Here is a 20773-nt window from a genome sequence, read left to right as displayed (position 1 = left end):
CCCTTTTAAAAAAAGGCCAAGTGTTTTGGTAAAATGTCATAAACTTTTTGTATTTTAAGCAGGATAAAAGTGAGATGGCCTTTGGTACTTTTTAGAGTTACCAATATTCTGAAATGTGTAACGATTTTCATTGGTTAAGCCTGGAGAGAAGACCAAGCTCTTAATGACTGTAAGTTGGAATTGAATATTAAATGTTTTCTTTATTCATATAATGGACATTGTGAAAAATATATCTGTGAATTTATATTTGTGTATTATTATTTTATTTTTAGGATCTTATTAACACCTGAGACTCAGGTCCAGGATATACTATATTGTAGCTATTCTTTTAAAGTCACTCCATGCCATGCTAATATTTATAAATTCTGTAATAATTCTAAATGGTTAATTTAATTGGAAACATTATTATGTAATCTCTACAAATATTATTGTTGCTGTTAAGTTCCATCAAGTCAACTAAGGCACACAGCAACCCTAGGAACAGTGGATTTGAACCCTGCCCTATCCAAGCTGTCTTTGTCAGCCCTGACACACTCGCGTTCACCATTACAGTAATTTTATAACCAGGCAATGTATATTAAGGTGATTCTTTTAAAGTCCCAGAGTGAATCAACAATAGATTCAATTTCTGGATTTGGATGTGATGATTATTTAAAAAGAATACTTTTTACTCCATTTACTTACTATATTATTTTACAATTTTATTTTTAATAATTTTTTTGAGACTTGTAGGATTCATTTACCCTTATTTTAGATAGGGAAGATATTATTTAAAGGAAAGTCTTGGGGAAAAGGGACCTGCAATGATAACAAAATTTTCCTAAACTGAGAGATCTGTACGCCTGAGGGATATTCTTGGAGCTAATAATAAGAAAGTGACCGGAAAGTCATGGGGTAATCCTTAGCAATCATTTCAATAGTACAGACACAGCCTATTTTTGGTACTAATAATACTAGTTAAAGCTTCCTACTTGTAGCTTTCAGCATTTCAAGCTGTCTCTTGGTATCAACTTTCAGCTAACTAGAAAAATTTTATATTTTTAAGTTTAGGGAAATGCAAGAAAACATATGTGGATGAGACAAAGATAAACAAGACCTACCCATATAAGGTATGAAATTGATGTGAGACAAAAATAAGCAACATTCATTCATGAGACAGGATTGTAAAAGCTGACAAAAATGCAAGAAATGAAATGAAGACTACTGCAATGGTCACTAAAGGAAACTAAAAGCATTCAATGAAGAACAAGGATCAGATGAAGGGAGACGACACGAGTGCATATTCTGCATCGTGAAATACCTTTCTGAGGTGTAAGCTCCACTTTTTCTGGAACTTCAGGCTTTTCAGGAACTTTCTTCTTTGAAACAGCTTTAAAGAATATAATCTTAGTTTTATTATTTGTGTGTTTAAATTTATCAGAAGCAAGCGATAGCATTCCTTCTCTAAGAATAAAAATGAAGCTTTGCTGATCACCAGAAGAAAACTTGAGGTACAGCCAAGAACAGCAAAGAGCAGCCATCAAAACACAAAGCATTCAAACCATGAAAACAGCAGTTTCCCTCCAATGTGGACTGGATTACTAACTTAACTGGTTGAGAAAGAGGATCATTTTTGTCAGTCAGAGGAGTAAGAACGTCCCCTTTGCTTATAAATTGAAGGTGTCACTTCATTGGCATACCAATCAGCAAATGGGTAGCCTTCCTAGAAGCACCCTCACCCCTTTTTCTGTGTCATCTGGCTCAAAATGAAGTTTCTCCTCGTAGTCAGGAGGGTTGTGGAGAGGAACAAGAAGCAGCGGCTCATCCTGGAAGGTGAGGCTTTTAGATGTGCAGGGAGATATGTGGAAGTGCTTATCTTGGATTACACCAACTGAGAATCCTCATAACATCATTAGGAAGATAGATTTTTACTACAGTGAAACGGATAATATTCTTTTGCCAGTTTATTTCAACTTTTAAAGATGTAGACATTTTTAAGATTAAGTACTCTCGAATCAAGTAAAAAATTTTTTTCTAAAAAAGAATATTGGACATTTAGCAATGGGAATAGATGCTGATGTCAGACCACTCTTTTGGCTACCCTCAGAATCACCATAGAACACAAGTAGAAGAAAAGTGGCTTTTGTTCATATGCTTTCCTGTCATTGTATATAAGTGTATATCAGTTATGGAGCATCATAAATAGGATATTTACAATTTTTTAAAAGCACATGACATTCTTTAAGAACCAAGCTCTGACAACTGCATAAGCATGTTATTGTAATATTCCAAATATCTTGCAAAGATTTTGTATACATTCCACATGCATAAGATTTCAAAGATAAGCATAGCAATTAGCTCTGAAGGAGAAATCCCATTTCTCCTACTGTAGGTAAGAGAGTTAGATGTTATAAGATGAAGCTCACAATGTACTTTCTGACATTTAGGGGTGCACGCATGTCTTGACAAGACAACGCAGGCCTTCTGGAGCCTCAGAGAAGCACACATCTCTACGTAATTACCATGGCACAATCATGTCTCAAAGTACACACTCCGAAAAGTAATGCCTCTTTTACAAACACCATTTCAGACAGTGCCTGTTAGTAAGCTTTGGAAACGGCTTTTGATACCTTTAAGTTGGAACATTTTCTCCTTTACGTCTTCCTTGGGTGGAGCCGGAGGAGGAGCTGGGGGCCTTGGCTTGAGTTTTGGTTTCTCAATAACCTTCTTCGCAGGTTCAGGTTCTTGAAAGATTATTTCAGGAGTGTTAATAGGTATTTTAAAGTAGGAATTAAAATAAATATATGAAGTAAAAAATTATATAGTTCAGAACTGAGTTCCACATAAAACAAGTATCAACATAGGGACATAGAACATGAAAAATGTAGCAAAGACTAGTAAAAACACCACAAAAAGCATTCAGATAAGCCACATTTGACACAGTATGATAAACAGTATGAATTACATGGAAACAAAACAAGAGGAACATTTAAAATGAAGATTATCTTAAAGATGGCAAAGAGGCCCACTGTACAAATAGAACAACATAGATTGTATGTATTTCAAGATAAAGAATGAAGGAAGATAAAGAATGTTTTTATATGGTGAAGAGTGAAGTCCAATTAATTGAATACCTTGTACAGTTATTTCTTCAGGCTCTGGTTCAGGTTCAAGCTCTTCAGGTTCAATATACTTTTCGATTTCACGTTCTTTAAAGAATGTTGACAAAGGATATGAAATTGTAATGTAAAATTCTTTACAAAGACTCAAACAAATTCACATGGACACAAGGATGACATCAAACAAACAAAATACAATTTATACAAAATCATTTGGATAAAAAGAGGTAAGATTTCCTTTCTCATCATTGTGTTAAAAAATGAGTCCATTTGATGTATGTTAGCTTATAAGATGACTTAAAATTGGACATCAGGTAACCATTTGAGGTTTCCATGTAATTAGTTCATTTTTGCCTTAGTAAACTACCTTTTAGAATTTACAAGTACTATCAAGAATACACATAAAGGTTCTTAATCTTAAGAATTACAATGATATGAAAAATAAAGTAGTTAAACATTGTGTTGGAATTATTTTATGCATAATTTCAAAAAAAGAATATCACTATGAATATTTTTGTATTTTTAATAGGATTTGTTTCAAGAAATTGAAAAATTCATATTTATAGATATACCTTCAACAGAGGGTGTCTCTTTTCTACCAATGGTTATTGAAGCCTTTTCTTCATATATTATTTCCTCAGGAGGCTCTTCAACTTAAAAAACATAGTATTGTATTTTAGACTATATTTGGAATAGACTATTACAAATCCTAATTTGCAATGTATCAAATTAGCACTCTGTAACTTATTTCCAGATGACCCCCAAAGAGCAATAACTTCAAAATAAAGAAACAGACAACAAATAAATCCCTTAGACTTATCTTCAGTCAAGAAACTGTTGCCGTTTTGAAATTTATAGAGCAAGTGTGTACCTTGGGCAGGTGGAGCTTCTGGCTCTTCCGGGGTAAGAACAGACACTTTCTTTTCTGGAATGATTTCCCTGGACACTTTAAAGATATGAATTGGTTTTTTACTATTAAGATTTTAGAAGATGTACCCAAGATTTTTCAAAGAGCAAAGAAAGAGAACAAAGAGTGTCATAATACTTCATGGGGAAAATCTTACCATTGAATCTCCTGCTTTCTTCCTTTTCTTTCTCTGTGGATCTCCTACATTGAAGTGTTACCACTTTCTGGTTTTGACATTCCTCCCTATTTTCACTACTACATGCTCTGTGAGTTCGCTCTTGTAGCCACAGCTCTCCTTTTGATGACTTCCAGATCCACATCTCTAGGTCTGGTTCCTTTCCTAAACTCTGAATTAGTATTTCCAACTACTATATTTGAGAAGTGAAAAATATGTTCACTATTTTACCTTTAATAGTAGTTCAGGAACCTAAAAAACATTTTATTGGAAATGTAGTATCAACCCTCAGAATCATTCTGGGGTTCCAGATTTTTCTAACTGTATTGATAATGGTAGAACAAAGTTCTACCAACTCAGTTTCCATCATTTCAAATTCAAACCACTTATCCATTTTTACTACCACTGATCTAGTGCAACTCTCAATGATCTTAAATAATTTATAGTAGATTAATTAGATACTTTACAGTAAAATCTGTTTTGTTATCTTTCTAAATTTCAAAACCTATCAACTTACATACTTGCTTCAAAAATCACCAAAGCTTTCTACTGCTTAAATAATAATGTACAAACCTTTTACAGCCATTTAAGTAACTCCATATTATGAGACCAATCTATACACCTGGGTTTTTCTTTTAAAATACCTTACAACTCAGCCATACCTTTTCCATGCAACCTCTCCTTATCTCTCAACCTGAAATAAATTTTTCTCTTGCTTGGTGTTTCAGTAACTGCTTGTATTCACTTTGTCAAGTCAGTTCTAACTACAGTGACCCTCCATCTGGTTTCTAAGGTTGCAAATAACAATGACATTGACTATCATTCTCCCATGGAGTCGCTGGCAGATTTGACCCACCAGAGATGCACAGCAGACTTTGGGCAAACAGCACTACTCACTATAGACTACTCTACCACAGTTCCCTCCTGCCTGCATTAGAGTTGTGCTATGCTTGTCTTTCTCCATTCTTACCCGATTTAAGTGTCTTGAGGATCAGATCAAGTTTTAATTATCTTTTCTAGCTTAATTATCTTGTTAATGGTAACACTTAACAAAATAAGCTGAATCCAGCTGTTCCACATGCTGAATAAAAGCGTCCATTTAAAAAAAAAAAGCGTCCATTTTTATCCATGTAACAATATACGGCTATACCATGGCACAGCTGAATCTCACTTATTTATCTTGCTTTCCTGTCTCATTTTTTCTTTCTCAGCCTTCATTAATTTCTTCTTTCACCTGCTTTTGTGAAATGTGGTTTTGTAGGAGGACTTATATAGTAAAATACTCAGGTAAGGATCAGAAAAATTTTCTTCTTCATGGTGGTTACCTTTTTCTCGAGGGACTCCCGGCTTTTTCGTAACAGCCCCAGGTTCTTTCTTTACGGGAACTAGTTTCTTGGGAAACTCCGACACTTTGAAGATATTAGTTTTATTTTAAAAAGAGACTTTTAAAGTATTACAAAATGTTAGTTATTCAAAATTCTGTGATTGTTGAGACAATATTAAAATGAATGGAAACAGACTTTTTTATCATTAGTTATGCAACAGTGAGGGCAGCATATTGGATTATACTTTAAAATAGCTGAATAGCTTTTACATTTTACTTTTATGATGTCAGTGATCACATGAATACCTTCAGGTGCTGGAGGTTCTGGTTTCTTAACAGTTGGGATCTTCTTCACTGGGACAACTTTCTTCGGTGTCTCAGGTACTTTAAAGATATTAGTAACATTTAATACAAAATAGCAAGCTGCATTATATACAGACTATTTTACAAATCTGTTCAGCAGTATAACATAGAGATAGCATTTAACAAACAGGTGAAACAGCACAGCACAGCACAGCACAGCACATAACGAATATATGAATCTAGACAGCACACGAAAACAAAATAAATATTTTACCATGAGTACCTTTAGGAGGTGGAGCTTCTGGTTTTTTGATAACAGGAACTTTCTTTTCTGGGACAATCTTCTTGGGCTCTTCAGGCACTTGAAAGATAGGAATTTCTTTGAGTCAGGGGATTATAATGAAAAGTTTATGGAAATGAATGAATAAAGAGTTCAGCTATTTCTTTGAAAGGCACATTGTTAAAACTCTAGAGGATTTTTAAAATTTTCAGTGTACAAGTAACTTTGGATCTTGTCAATAGCATAAAATTTCAAGCACTGGGAGAGGAGACTGACATTTTCCCTTAATGGTCCTAAGGAAGACATGTAATAGTCAGAGAAAATGGTCATAAAATTGAAGTGATAGTGTTTTGCCAGAGAGTGGACTCTGCCTTGTACCTGGTGGTGGAGGGGCTTCAGGTTCCTCCTCAACGACAGCAACTGGTTCTTCCTCTTCAGGAACAACTTCCTCAGGTTCTTCATAGACTTTAAAGATATTAGCCAATTTTATTTCAGTGTTCACTTGAAAATGCACAAAACACCACACACAAAACACCAAATCCTCATCTTGGTTTTCTCTCAATTCCAATTAATGTCCTTCCTTGCATTTGTCAAAATTTCTATTTAGACTGACTTATTTTTCTATTGATTTGAATACTTATAAAACCCATTTGGTATTTAATGTCATTTCCACTCAGTTCTTCCATTTTAATATCCATGTACATTAAAAAAGTAGATCTCAGTTTTGCTGTTAACATACATAGTAGAAGGGTTACATGCATGATTCAATAACACTGATAATACTCAAGCCGTACAACCATTCTTATAATCCTTTCTGAATTATACCTACTTCAGTGACACGATCTTGCTGTCCCCTAAGTTTTTTCTCGTGAATCTTTTTTGAATTATTTTTGTCAGTCTGTCTGTGTACATTTGGGAAGTAATTTAATAATGCTCACAGTGCACTGTGTAGATAACCTGGATGCATAACCCATTAAAAACGTGTGACTGCAGCCAGTTTGAAATGATGATACATGGGACAAACAATTAAAATAGGAGGGGGAAGTGACCACAAGATAGAGAATGAGAAAGGAAGATGGAGGAAGGAGTTAAAATGAGAAACAGTGCCGAGGGGCAAGTTTATTCACGGTCTTACATGTACCTTCTGGAGGAGGAGACTCTACTTTCTTGGGAACAGGAACTGCTGGTTTCTCTTCCAAGACTGGCTTCTTGGGCATCTCTGGCACTTGAAAGATATTAGTTCTTTTTACTCCTTGGTAGTAGTGAAACACACGCATCTTATACCACATCTAGCTCATCCTGTTTAGGTAACCCAGGGAGTACACTCAAGAACGAAATCGGCAGTAAAGTCCTTGTGATCCGTCTTTGGATCATATGAGTGGGGAAGTCCGGTAAGAGGAGCAAACCCACACTACTGGTTCTTTCCCCAAGAAGGAAGTTTGTTTGTTTTGAGTCTAATGTTGTTATTTAAGGCACTTCAAGCCTGGAAATCCAGAATAGCTTTTTAAATTTTTTTTATTCTGATATCAAAAGATTGAACAACTAGAATAGGCAGCTTTTGAGATCAAGAATGAGTACGTTTTTGCTTCATTTTATTAGTGAAGGTACATGTACCTTTCGCTGGAGGGACTTCTGGCTTTTTGGGAACAGCTACTTTCTTTTCTGGAACAACCTCTTTGGGAGCTTCAGGAACTTGAAAGATATTAGTATTTTAACATCATGAAGATGACAGACATTCACTATATTTACATAGAAAAAAAACACCACTCAAAGACTTGGAGGTAGTTTCCACCTCCACTAAAAGGCAAACAATGGCAAGTACCTTTAGCAGGTGGGGCTTCTGCTTTTTTGGGAGCCACAGGTGGCACTTTCTTTTCAGGAACAATTTTCTTGGGCACCTCAGGCACTTTAAAAGATATTAGTAGTGTTCAAATCCATTGTTTCAACAACACAGAGAAACTGCCAAGTAGGACAGCAGAACATACAATTTTAAAGATAAATACTTTTCGGTAGGAAGTTAGTAGCTGGAAGAAATACCTTTTGCAGGTGCCGGCTCAGGCTTTTTGGGAATGATGGCAGGCGGTTTCTTTTCTGGGACAGGTTTTGCTGGTGGCTGGAGCACTACAGATATTAGAGTTTATGTTTTAGAAGCAGTGAAGATGAGCAAGAAACAAGTAAGAGAGTTCTCACCGCCCAGAACTTTCTGAGCAAGAGGGTGGAAGATGGACTGAGGGATGCCAACAGCAGCTGCCAAGTACCTTTTGCAGGAGCAGGGGGTTCAGGCTCTTCAACAGCTTCAACTGGAGGCTCTTCCTCCACTTCCTCTGGCTCCTCGTATACGCTTACAGGTTCTTCCTCTGGCTCCTCATACACTTTAAAGACAGGAGCGCATTTTAATGCTAGAATTCACGAAACCACATGAGCTATCTCGCAAGAGAGCTTTACAGCACAAAGAAACAAAGGAGTGTTTTGAAAAAACTCATTTGGATAATGATTTTTTATTACCTGCAGGGGGCGGGCTTTCCGGTTTGGGGGGGATCACTTCAGGCACCTTCTTTTCGGGGACAGCTGCCTTTGGCACCTCAGGCACTTTAAAGATATTAGTCGTATTGTGATTAGACAAAGTAGAGACAAACAGAAAGGACCAAACACAGGGGCAGGGAGGTGACTACCTTTAGCAGGTGGGGCTTCTGGCTTTTTAGGAGGTGACACAGACACTCTCTTTTCGGGGACCACTTCCTTGGGAGCCTCGGGCACTTCAAAGATAGCAGTAGAATTGTATTTAGTTGTTATGAAGACCACAGAAACAAAGTACTTTTCAAGATGAGAAGAATGACGTGTGTGAACCAAAGGACAAATACCTATGGCAGGTGGGGCTTCTGGCTTTTTAGGAGGCGCCACAGACACTTTCTTTTCAGGGACCACTTCCTTGGGAGCTTCGGGCACTTCAAAGATATTAGTAAAATCACATGTAAGAGTTATGAAGACCACGAAGAGAAAATGCTTTCAAGCAAAGAAGACTTGGATGTTTTGAAACCTGAGATAAACAACAGATACCTCTCATAGGTGGACCTTCTGGCTTTTTAGGAGGTGCGGCAAGTATTTTCTTTTCGGGGACCACTTCCTTGGGAGCCTCAGGTACTTTAAAGAAATTAGTAAAATCATAGGCATTATGAAGATTACAGGAAGATATTATTTTCTAAGAGCCGAATGACATCTTTCTAAGCCTAAGGTTAGTGACAATACCTTTAGTGGGAGGAGCTTCTGGCTTTTTAGGAGGTGCCACAGACACTCTCTTTTCGGGGACCACTTCCTCGGGAGCTTCGGGCACTTCAAAGATATTAGTAAAATTATATTTAGTTGTTATGAAGACTGCAGGAGGAGGTAATTACGTCTAAGAGAGGAAGAATGATCTTGTTACATCTAACCCACCACTACTGTTGCACTGATTCTGATGCACAGTGACCTTGCAGGACAGAACAGAACTGCCCAGGCAGGTTTACAAGGCTGTAGACCTTCATGGAAGTAGACTGTCTCGTCTTTCTCACTAGGAGTGGCTGGTGGGTTTGAACCACCGACTTTTCGATTAGCAGCTGGATTCTTTAACCACTGCACCACCATACCTTTAGCCGGCGGGGCTTCTAGCTTTTTAGGAGGTGCCACAGACACTTTCTTTTCAGGGACCACTTCTTTGGGAGCCTCGGGCACTTAAAAGATATTAGTAAAATTATATTTAGTTGTTATGAAGACCACAGAAACAAAGTATTTTTCAAAATGAGAAGAATGTCATGTGTGTGAACCAAAGGACAAATACCTATGGCAGGTGGGGCTTCTGGCTTTTTAGAAGGCGCCACAGACACTTTCTTTTCGGGGGCCACTTCCTTGGGAGCTTCGGGTACTTCAAAGATATTAGTAAAATCATAGGCATTATGAAGATTACAGGAAGATATTCTTTTCTAAGATCCGAATGACATAGTTCTAAGCCTAAGGTTAGTGACAATACCTTTAGTGGGAGGAGCTTCTGGCTTTTTAGGAGGTACCACAGACACTTTCTTTTCAGGGAGCACTTCTTTGGGAACCTCGGGCACTTCAAAGATAGCAGTAAAATTCCATTTAGCTGTTATGAAAACTGCGGGAACTAACTATTCTGAAGAGTCGAAGACTATGAGCCTACCCCCCTCTCTGTTGAGTCTGAGGCTTTACTGACACCATAGGACCAGGCAGCACGGCCCACTGGGTTGCTGAGGTGGTAATCTTTATAGAAGCAGGCTGCCTCATCTTTCCCTCAAAGATCAGCAGGTAAATCTGAACCCTCAATGCTTTCATGAGCTGCTAGATTCTTTAACCACTACGCCACCATACCTTTAGCAGGTGGGCCTTCTGGCTTTTTAGGAGGCACCACAGACACTTTCTTTTCAGGGATCACTTCCTTGGGAGCCTCAGGCACTTAAAAGATATTAGTAAAGTGACATTTAGGTGTTATGAAGACAGGAACAAAATACTTTTTAGTGGAGAAATGTATCTTCTTAAGTTGAGGTAGTGACAGGTACCTTTTGCAGGTGTGGCTTCAGGCATTTTTGGAGGTGCCTTTGGTGCATTCTTTTCAGGGATAATCTCACTGGGAGTCTTGGACACTTAAAAGATATTAGTAAAATTATATTTAGGAGTTACAAAGATGGTAGGAACAAAATGTTTCAAAAGAGAAGCGTTCTGTCTTCTTACACCTAACGTTAGTGACAGGTACCTTCGACGGGTGTGGCTTCTGGCTTTTTCAGAGGCTCCAGTGGTCCTTTCTCTTCAGGAATAATTTCTTGAGGAGCTTCAAGCACTTAAAGATATTAGTAGTTTTTATTAGTGGTTTTACACTTATATTAATTAAGAACAACAGATGAATATTGTTCCCAAGAACCGAAAAGGTATTTCTTCAGGAGGATAAGAAGTGATAAGTACCTGTAACAGAAGGGGCTTCTGGTTTTGGGGGCAAAGCTTTGGGAATTTTCTCTTCTGGAACAATTTCTTGAGAGACTTCAATCACTTAAAAGATATTAGTAGTTTTACATGTAAGTCAATGAAGAAGAGTGGACAAACTTGGTTTTCAGTTGAAGAAGAGATAATTTGGTATAAAGACATCAGAAATAACAAGTACCTGTAAGTGGTGGGGCTTCTGGAATTTTCTGTGGTGCCCTGGGAGTTTTCTTTTCTGGGACAATTCTTTGAGGAGCTTCAGACACTTAAAAGATATTAGTAGTTTTACACTTAGACTAGTGAAGAACAATGAACTAAAGCTGTTTCAAGAGTGGAAAAGATACTGCGTCCACGGAATAAGGATAGGCTTTCATGTACCTGGAAGTGCTGAATCTTCGGGTGTTCTGAGTGGTGGCTGGGGAATATTCTTTTCTCGGACTTTTTGAGGCACTTCAGGCACTTAAAAGATATTGGTAGTTTTTATGAATAGTGAAGTCATAATAATTGTACAAGAAAATTTTTTTGTTTGCTTGTTAACAGAATAGTGGGAAAAATACCATTAGTAGGTGGGGCTTTTGGCTTTTTGGGCACAGCCACAGGCACCTTCTTTTCAGGGACAACTTTGGGAGCCTCAGGAACTTTGAAGATATTAGTATCTTTTAGTTAGAAAGCATAAAGAAGGGATATTGACAGTATATTTATTCAAGAAAATACAATCTGCAAGATAGGCAGACATGTGCTTTCACTGCAGTCTCTCCCCAGCCCCCCCAATAGGTGATTTGAAACAGGTAAGAATAAATACCTTTAGCAGGTGGAGCTTCGGGTTTTTTAGGAGGAGTCACTGGTACCTTCTTCTCAGGGACAGCTTGCTTTGGCGGTGGAACTTCAGGCACTTAAAAAGATATTAACATTTTGTGTTTAGAAGGTGAAAGCAAATACAATACCATATATTTGGTATATTCATTATATTCACACCAATTATCGTTTCAACAGAGATTCCTTTCCTTGACGACTAGGTCACCTTTATATACTGCAATTTTCACTTCTCATTGTCCAGTTAAAATAGCAGTTGTTCTTCCCTCTTTGTTTGTATATCTTTGACATTACCTGCAGGGGGCGGGCTTTCCGGTTTTGGGGGGATCACTTCAGACACCTTCTTTTCGGGGACAGCTGCCTTTGGCACCTCAGGCACTTTAAAGATATTAGTTGTATTGTGATTAGACAAAGTAGAGACAAACAGAAAGGACCAAACACAGGGACAGGGAGGTGACTACCTTTAGCAGGTGGGGCTTCTGGCTTTTTAGGAGGTGACACAGACACTCTCTTTTCGGGGACCACTTCCTTGGGAGCCTCGGGCACTTCAAAGATAGCAGTAGAATTGTATTTAGTTGTTATGAAGACCACAGAAACAAAGTACTTTTCAAGATGAGAAGAATGACGTGTGTGAACCAAAGGACAAATACCTATGGCAGGTGGGGCTTCTGGCTTTTTAGGAGGCGCCACAGACACTTTCTTTTCAGGGACCACTTCCTTGGGAGCTTCGGGCACTTCAAAGATATTAGTAAAATCACATGTAAGAGTTATGAAGACCACGAAGAGGAAATGCTTTCAAGCAAAGAAGACTTGGATGTTCTGAAACCTGAGATAAACAACAGATACCTCTCATAGGTGGACCTTCTGGCTTTTTAGGAGGTGCGGCAAGTATTTTCTTTTCGGGGACCACTTCCTTGGGAGCCTCAGGTACTTTAAAGATATTAGTATTTTCACACTTAGAAATGGCGAAGACAACTAGATAACACTGAAACATTTTCAAGTCAATGAGCCATTTTGGTTTTTCTTCTGAGCCTTAGAACATTGGGTAACAAGTACCTGTAACAGGTGGAGCTTCTGGCTCTGGGAGGGGAGTTCCTGGTACTGACTTTTTGATGGTCACTTGTTGGGGAGCTCCAGGCACTTTAAAGATATTAGTACATTTATATTTTAATTACACAGACAATACACATACACACACATATCACACGTAATTAAACCAAAGAATTTTGTTAGGCGGTTCTTCTCTTTCCCTACCTCCCTACCCCACGTAAAGGGACAGTCAAGAGTGTACCTTCCACAGGTACTACTTCAGGCTTTTGAGGAGGATGTACTTTCTTTTCAGGAACAACTGCTTTGGGAGCTCCAGGTACTTTGAAGATATTAGTAAATTTACATTTGAATTGCAGGGGCAAGACAGATACAAACACAAACACACATTACATGTAATGAAATAAAAGAATTTTCAATTAGGATGTCCTTTCTTTTCCTCTACCTCCCTATCCCACATGAAGGGACAGCTAAGAATGTACCTTCAACAGGTACAGCTTCAGGCTTTTGGGGAAGATGCACTTTCTTTTCAGGAACAACTGCTTTGGGAACTACAGGCCCTTTGAAAATACATACAGATGTTTAGGGTTATAAGAATTAGTACAGACAGAAAACACATATATCCAGGAAATGGCATGTCCCCAACCCTCTAAGCTTCTAGCACTGGGTACCTTCGTCTGCTGGAGCTTCAGGCTTTTTGTGAGGAATCACAAGTGTTTTCTTTTCAGGGACAATTTCTTGAGGCATTTCAGGCACTTTAAGAGATTAGTATTTTTACATTTAGTGCTATGATTACTAGGAAGAGCAAAATTGTCTCAAAATTACAAGAGCTTTTTCTTTTTGAACCTGAGGGAGTGTGTTAACTTGTACCTTTAACTGAAGGAGGTTCTCTTTTCTTCGAAGGAACTCTCTTTGTAGGAACAATTTCTTGAGGTGCTTCAGGAACTTTAAAGATATTAGTATTTTATACTTAAGAGTTAACTTAGTAATAGAAACATTTACCAAATTAAGTTAGCTAATAGATTTTCTAGAATCCCATCTCTTGCCCTCTATTCTTTGTGTTCTACCGAAGAACTTAGCCCAAAGGGGTTTAGTAGGGCTACAAGACCTGAATGTTCCCCACTAGTCTTCCCCAGCACTTGGCGGAGTTTCTGTGTCACTGCAGAACATCATTAAGTACTTGCTGAACCAATACTTTAAGTTGGAACTATTTCTGTTTTGGCAGGAACCACCACACATTTCTTTTTCAAGGGAAATGACTGTGGAGCTCCCGGTGCTTTAAAGAGATTAGTATGCTTTTAAAGAGTGTTAGAGAAAACAAATCTTAAGAGGAAAAGAGAAGTTGTTTCTTCAGCATCTGTCCAGCAGTGCCATGTACCTTTCTTCGGTGGAGCCTCTGGCTCTGGCTCTTCGGGAACATCCTCAAATGCTGTCATTTCAGGAGCAACTTCTTCCATAGCTTCTGGTGCTTTGAAGATATTAGTATTATACACAGAGGTTAAGAGGATCAGTAGATACATTAATTAACTGAACCAACGCAATTTTTATGGCTATAAAGGTGATTCTTGTTAAGAATTTGATGAGATACAAGATCTTAAGGGGAGAAACCAAATCTTACTTTTCTTTCTTACTTATGCCCCTTCTCCCTTCTTGCAGATAACAGACACTCACTCCATGCTGGCCCACGGTGGTGCAGTGGCTAAAGTTGCTAATGAAAATGTCAGCGGTATGAATGCACCAGCTACTCCATCTGAGAAACATGTAGCAAATCTGCCTCTATACAGGTTTTCAGCCTTGGAAACCCTATGGGGCAGTTCAACTCCATTACAGAATCTGAGCGACTCTATGGTAGTGAGCCTGGTTTGGGGCTTTACGAAAACACTATTAAAAGTATGAAGGAAGGAATGATAGTGTGGATGTGATCCTTAGTGGGCAATGTTTCAATTTTCACAGGGAGAACATGCATAGATGTTTCCTTTTTTGACACAGCTCCTTGAGGTGACTCAGGCATTTAAAACAGATATTAATATTTGGTACTTTGGATTTACAAAGAACGTTTAAAAGTTTCAGTCATAACTCCACCTACAGTAATGCACTTTTCTCTCCACAATCTGGAAGACTTTTCTCTCCACAATCTGATTCTTCTAACTTTTGATTCTGTTTTTTTTTTAAATTTTTTATTTTATTATTTTTGTGTGAGTGTACCGTCAAATCAGATCTGACTGCTACAGGAGGAGATTGTCCCTCCGTCCCCGGCAGATCACCTGGTGGATTCGAACCGTGCACTTCTGGGATTGTAGTTGCAGCTCCTTACCACTAGGCCACCAGAGCTCCCCTGAACTTTTGATTCTTGAGAGCTGGTTTCTTGGTCACCTCTGTTATTATCTGCTGTGTTGGTCTGACTGGTAGTGACCATGAGAGAATACACTGCCCCATAGAGTCTCCGAGGTGGTAGGCTTTACTGGAGCACATGACCAGGCCTTTCGCCCTATGGAGCTAGCTTATTGTAAGTTTGAACTGCTGACCATTCAGTTAGTATCATCCAAGAGCTTAACCACTGAACTACCAGGATACCTTAATTTCAATATTAATACTTGAATTTCTTGGAATGGAATTTGTATAGAAAAAGAAATTATGGAAATTAGCTTTAATGAAAAAAAATTGTTCTTTACATTAGTGCTCTACCTTTACCTATACTAGTATAAGCTTCTTTCTCAGCTGAGTTGGCTTGTTTTCATTCCTTCATCTTAGACAAATAAAAAAAGCTAAGTGTTTCTGATGTTTAGGAGAGAAAAGAATAAAGGGTTGTAAATTGAGAAAACAGTATCAGTGCTCGAATATTTATTCCTTAAGTTACAGATGACCATTAAGTATTATGAGGAAATAGTTATTCTGAATGTTCCAAAACTTCCTTTTGATTTATCTGACAATTCAAAAGGGGAAAAATGTATAGTTCTGGAATAGGAAATGATGACTATAAGGAAGCAAATAAGTGTTCAGTCCAGAGTTTCATACTTAATTAGGATCAGGTCTCAAGTGAGCAAATGTGGTAAAAATAATATAAGTGGACTAGCTCCACATTAATTATTTTATATTCTTAATATTTCTAGTTTCATGGGAAATCAGGGATTAAAAATTCTTATGTTTATGTTATGGTTATCATAATATAAAAATAATCCTGATATATTTTTAAAGAAAGCTGGAGTATTGATTTGTGGTCCACAGCCAGGTACTTTTAACTGGTGACAGTGATTTCTGCTTTGATGAGGGATACTGATTAAATGCAATCTTTTTTAAGAATGTAAATATTAGAAATGGTTTCCTTAGAATTACTCTGGCTAATCTAATTTACATTTTCTAAGCAGTCATTGCTCTATCATCTTAAAGAACTCACCTGTGTCATATTGACACACTATATATATATAATCTTCCTCTGGATTTCACAAACTTTATAGCCCAAGTATCTTTCATGTGAAAGATTCCCAACCACCCACTGCTGCCTTATTCTCTCTCAAATGACTCATTTGTAGTAACGAGTAGACCCACTAGGGCTGCTTTGGAACTGTTCTTTGTTATTCTCTAGTGCTTTAATGATATTAATATTTTCACACATGTTAAGTGCAACTACTTTCAAAGTAACTCCACAAACTTGAGATAAGAAAGTTGACTCTCATATTTAAAAAAAAAAAAAGAAAGTTGACTCTCTTCTGGCTTGTACCTTTTGGTGGTAGTGGCATTCTCCTATTAGCAGCTCTTGTTTTTTCCTCAGAAACTTCTTTGATGACTTCAAATTCTTTAAAGATATTAGTATTTTGTTATTGGGAAGAGACAAAGACATGTTGACATGACATAAAACAGGGCATTCATAGACAGTGTAACCTTAAACTAGAAATTTAAATTCTATTCTAGGGTGTAGGACTGCTGTACATAGGGTTGCTACGAGTTGCAGGCGACTCGATGGCATATAACAACAATAATTTCTCCATCTTTGTATGTTACATGAGTGGGATTTTTTTAGGCAAGTTAAAAATGGTTCCTCATCTTCTCTATGTCAAGTGCATTAAAAGATGTTAGTATTTTAGCATTCCAAATCGTGAGGGTATGCATAGAACACACAACGTATTTTTCAGAGTAAAGAACACAATCATCTTAAGATTTGCATAACCAGAAGCTGTGAAGTAGAAGAATACCTTCAGGAGGAAATGCAGCAGCCACAGGTACCTCCACTTCTGGAAGAGCTTCTCTGGCTGTATCAGGCTCTTTAAAGATATTAGTCAGGTTTACTTTCAGTGGTTGTCAACACAATCATTTATAGAACATGTACTTTTTGAGTCTTGAAGACAAAGAAATGTCAAATTTGATCTAGGTGAAATGTACCTTCAATTGTTGGTGTTTCTTTCTTTTTGGTCACATATATTTTCTTCTCTGGAACAACTTTCTTAGGTGGTTCAGGCACTTAAAAAGATATGAGTATACATATGTTTATACATGGCTTAGGGAAAGCTGCACTTTAAAAAAAAAATAAGCCACAGAAGAAATTTTCTTTACACTTGATCACTGGTGTTATATACCTTTTGCTAGGTGGGGTTTTGCCTTTTTTGGATGAGTCACAAGTACTTTTTCTTCAGAGACCCATTCTTCAGAGGCTTCATAAACTTTAAAGATATTAGTAACTGTATAATTAGGAGAATGTCAAGATGGATATCAGATAGTAATAAGAGATACTGAATAAAGAATATGAATGGCATACATTCAGTAAAATGAACGGTAGTATACAGAACACCAGTTAGTCACAAGAACACACTGGTTATGAATAAACTTCACTCCCATTTTTAAGTATCATACTATCAGCATTTCTTTATGATCTCAACAATAAAATTAAGGCATCTAATAAGTCACTACATAATAACTTTCTTTTTTTCTGTTGAATTTTATTGGTAAAACGGATGTATCTTTATTATTATTTAGGTTTGTGTGTAAAGAATACAAAGATGTTTTTGTGAACAAGATATGGAGTTGAACATTGAGAATTCTCTTATGTTTGACCTAATAGAAATTTAAGTAAGTCCTAGCCTTTTTTAGTAAATTATTTACTTCTTAATTTTAAAGCACATCTAATTGTATCTTCATCATTTAATACAACTGAGAAAAATATTTAGGGATTGAAAGCAGAGGGGGAAAAGAATAGTTAAATATTTGTAAAATAAAGTAAATTAAGAAAATAGTTTACTTAGCTCTTATAAGGGAAGATTAACTGATAACAATAATAAATCTCAAGTATTGTTGTTGTTGTTGAATGTCATTGAGTCAAGGTCAACTTATAATGACTCCATGAACAAAAGACCTAATGCCTTTCCATAACTATAATCATTTCACCAAGTTCATAGAGTTTCCAGAGGCATGTGGTTTAGAAAGTGGATGACACTCCAAGCTCAAGTACAGAAATAATATTTAAGAGGAGATAGTTACCATATAATTTTTTTCATACTCAGTACAAAAATGTTGATAAAAATTTTAGTTTAAACCAATGAGGAGCTTTTTAGATGAAAAACAAATGGAAGAATATCTTGGTTACTGAAGTTTTCTTATTAGATTATTAAATACTGAATAATTTGGGCAGCTCTGGTGGCCTAGTGGCAAGAAGCTTCACTGCAATCCCAGAGGTGCATGGTTCGAATCCACCAGATGCTCTGCTGGGAAAGGAGGGACAATGTCCTCCTGTACCAGTCAGATCTGATTTGACGGTACACAGACACACAAAATAATAAAATGTTAAAAAAAAGTACTGAATAATTTAATCATAAGCTTTGCACAAAAGGAAAAAGTTTGAGAATTCTTTTGAGTTTTGAATGGCCTTAAAAGTCTATAAAGAATGACACTGCCCAAATGTTTCCAATGATTACTGCAACAAAGTGGAGTGGGGAAATGGTGAGCAATTTGACTTCTTAGATGAAATATTATTATGAGGTTAAAGTATGTTACTATAATATCTGAGGGAATCTATCAAAGCAGGAGGCCTATACACACAGTCTAATCCATGGACAGCCAAAGAGTTATTTCATGTTCTGATATGTTTAGAGGAAAAATATTATTTCATTTTATGAAAAGCTCAGGAAATGACAAATGGCTTTCTAAAATGGGGCAATGTTCTAAGCACAATATTCCCCCCCTCATTGGTGAAGAAACCTATCTTGTCCGAGGCACATAAATTATTGTATGAAAGTAAATTATTTTGGCATACTAGGCCTTTATGAGATATTAGTAAATTTATATTGACAAACTATGAAGACAGATACAGAGAATGAAAGACATGCCCAAAGGAAGTTACTAATTTTTCTACACTCACTGTATATCTCTGTGTCTTCAGGAAGAATGATAGGTAATGCTTCTTCTTGAATAGATTTCTTTTGTACCTCGGGAACTTTAAAAATATTAGTATGTTAATTATAAATAATATACAAAATATTAAGAATAGAAACAAAACACAAACATTGAACACCACACATACTCTAAGCCATGAATAATAACCAGACAAAGAGTTATTTCATGTTGTGATTAGTATCACTGTATACCTTTAGCTGGTAGGACTTCAGGCTTTTTAGGAAGAACTTCGTGAACTTTTTCTTCTGGAACAATTTTCTTGGATACTTGAGGCACTTTAAAGATATTTGTTTGTCTTATTTTTAAGAACATCATAACTGGGTATAAAGTAGCATGAGAAAAAAAGGGTGCCTAACACAGAGCATGCCAAAAATACAAAACTTTTTATTAATTTAAGTACATAGTTGATGCCTTCCTCTAAATGGTCTTGTTCATGAATCCTTGATTTGTTCTCTGGATATAGTATTATTTTCTACTGTCATAATGAAATGTCTGTTTTGAAATAATCAGAACTTCTTGATGTAACTTTCAAAATGGAGTATTTTGGAAGAGAAAATGAAGAGCCAAATTTTTAATTATCTACTGAATACAAAGAAGATTAATATTAACAGTTTTTAGCCTTTTTTTCTCTCAGAGGAGCAGTGCAAAAGGGACAGCACAATTGTACTGCAACACTGATGGGAGCACATTCTCTCTTCTCCATATTAAGAGCCACAAAGGGATGTTAGATTAGTGGTGAATCAGCAAAGGCAAATACCTTTCACTGGAGGAACTTGGGGTTCTTCAGGAACATACACTTTTTCTTCTATAATTTTCTTGGGTACCTCAGGTACTTTAAAGATAACAGTAATAATTTCTTTTACCTTTTTTGCATTCATAAAGATTTTTAACAAATACAGCATAAGAAACAGAAACACAGAACACACAGCAACAGAATAAAACACAAACATCACTTTTTCAGATACATTACAGCACTTACAATTAAGCCACATTTTGAAAACAAATATGACAACAAACATTTGTGGAGATTTTCCATGTTAGAACGAGAGGAACTTAAGAAAAAATTATAGTTGGTTCTGTTCCCACTTTCTGTGGTAGAATAACTAGTATTCTTTCTTTTGTGATGTTGTTGTTATGTGCCATCGAGTCCCTTGTGACTCATAGCGACCCTATGTACAACAGCCCTAAACTCTGCTCTGTCCTGTGCCAATCACACTGTCTCCAACACACCCATCCTGATTACCCCAGTCACTGAGTCAGACCACCTCATAGAGGGTCTTCCCCTCCTGTGCTGTCCCTCCACCCTTCCTGAAATATTTCAGGACCTTTAAAAATGTAAGTTTATAGTTTTTATTAAAGGCCATTTAAAAAAAACTCCATTGTGAATATGAAAAATATTATAAAAATTAAAGGAAACAGTGACATTAAACACATATTCACCCTTCTTAAAATTACTAAGTTAATAAAATTAAGAAGTAGG

General features: G+C 36.8%; 1 protein-coding gene across 1 annotated transcript in view; it reads right to left on the bottom strand.

The window, feature by feature from the left end:
• LOC102853765 (titin-like) overlaps positions 1-20773 on the bottom strand; it is a 294430-nt gene that overhangs the window by 127920 nt on the left and 145737 nt on the right. The window contains exons 158-202 of the mRNA XM_006878955.1: positions 20051-20125; positions 19485-19568; positions 19259-19333; positions 17484-17567; positions 17290-17367; positions 14291-14380; positions 13783-13857; positions 13584-13667; positions 13395-13463; positions 13157-13234; positions 12922-13005; positions 12712-12840; positions 12516-12599; positions 12327-12410; positions 12160-12243; positions 11855-11944; positions 11610-11690; positions 11431-11511; positions 11234-11317; positions 11038-11121; positions 10832-10915; positions 10638-10721; positions 10450-10533; positions 10091-10174; positions 9902-9985; positions 9711-9794; positions 9334-9417; positions 9145-9228; positions 8949-9032; positions 8760-8843; positions 8593-8676; positions 8346-8438; positions 8125-8208; positions 7910-7993; positions 7702-7779; positions 7229-7312; positions 6466-6552; positions 6091-6168; positions 5811-5888; positions 5506-5589; positions 3970-4044; positions 3671-3751; positions 3114-3188; positions 2610-2723; positions 1301-1369 (exon numbers count right to left, since the gene is read on the bottom strand). Coding sequence (XP_006879017.1) covers positions 1301-1369; positions 2610-2723; positions 3114-3188; positions 3671-3751; positions 3970-4044; positions 5506-5589; positions 5811-5888; positions 6091-6168; positions 6466-6552; positions 7229-7312; positions 7702-7779; positions 7910-7993; positions 8125-8208; positions 8346-8438; positions 8593-8676; positions 8760-8843; positions 8949-9032; positions 9145-9228; positions 9334-9417; positions 9711-9794; positions 9902-9985; positions 10091-10174; positions 10450-10533; positions 10638-10721; positions 10832-10915; positions 11038-11121; positions 11234-11317; positions 11431-11511; positions 11610-11690; positions 11855-11944; positions 12160-12243; positions 12327-12410; positions 12516-12599; positions 12712-12840; positions 12922-13005; positions 13157-13234; positions 13395-13463; positions 13584-13667; positions 13783-13857; positions 14291-14380; positions 17290-17367; positions 17484-17567; positions 19259-19333; positions 19485-19568; positions 20051-20125 — 3765 coding nt within the window. The remainder of the gene's footprint in view (positions 1-1300; positions 1370-2609; positions 2724-3113; positions 3189-3670; positions 3752-3969; positions 4045-5505; positions 5590-5810; positions 5889-6090; positions 6169-6465; positions 6553-7228; positions 7313-7701; positions 7780-7909; positions 7994-8124; positions 8209-8345; positions 8439-8592; positions 8677-8759; positions 8844-8948; positions 9033-9144; positions 9229-9333; positions 9418-9710; positions 9795-9901; positions 9986-10090; positions 10175-10449; positions 10534-10637; positions 10722-10831; positions 10916-11037; positions 11122-11233; positions 11318-11430; positions 11512-11609; positions 11691-11854; positions 11945-12159; positions 12244-12326; positions 12411-12515; positions 12600-12711; positions 12841-12921; positions 13006-13156; positions 13235-13394; positions 13464-13583; positions 13668-13782; positions 13858-14290; positions 14381-17289; positions 17368-17483; positions 17568-19258; positions 19334-19484; positions 19569-20050; positions 20126-20773) is intronic.

Source organism: Elephantulus edwardii, unplaced genomic scaffold (genome assembly GCF_000299155.1).
Source record: "Elephantulus edwardii isolate Elephantulus edwardi_28Jun2011 unplaced genomic scaffold, EleEdw1.0 scaffold00001, whole genome shotgun sequence".
NCBI lineage: Eukaryota > Metazoa > Chordata > Mammalia > Macroscelidea > Macroscelididae > Elephantulus > Elephantulus edwardii.
This window is presented reverse-complemented; position numbering and strand designations above follow the sequence as displayed.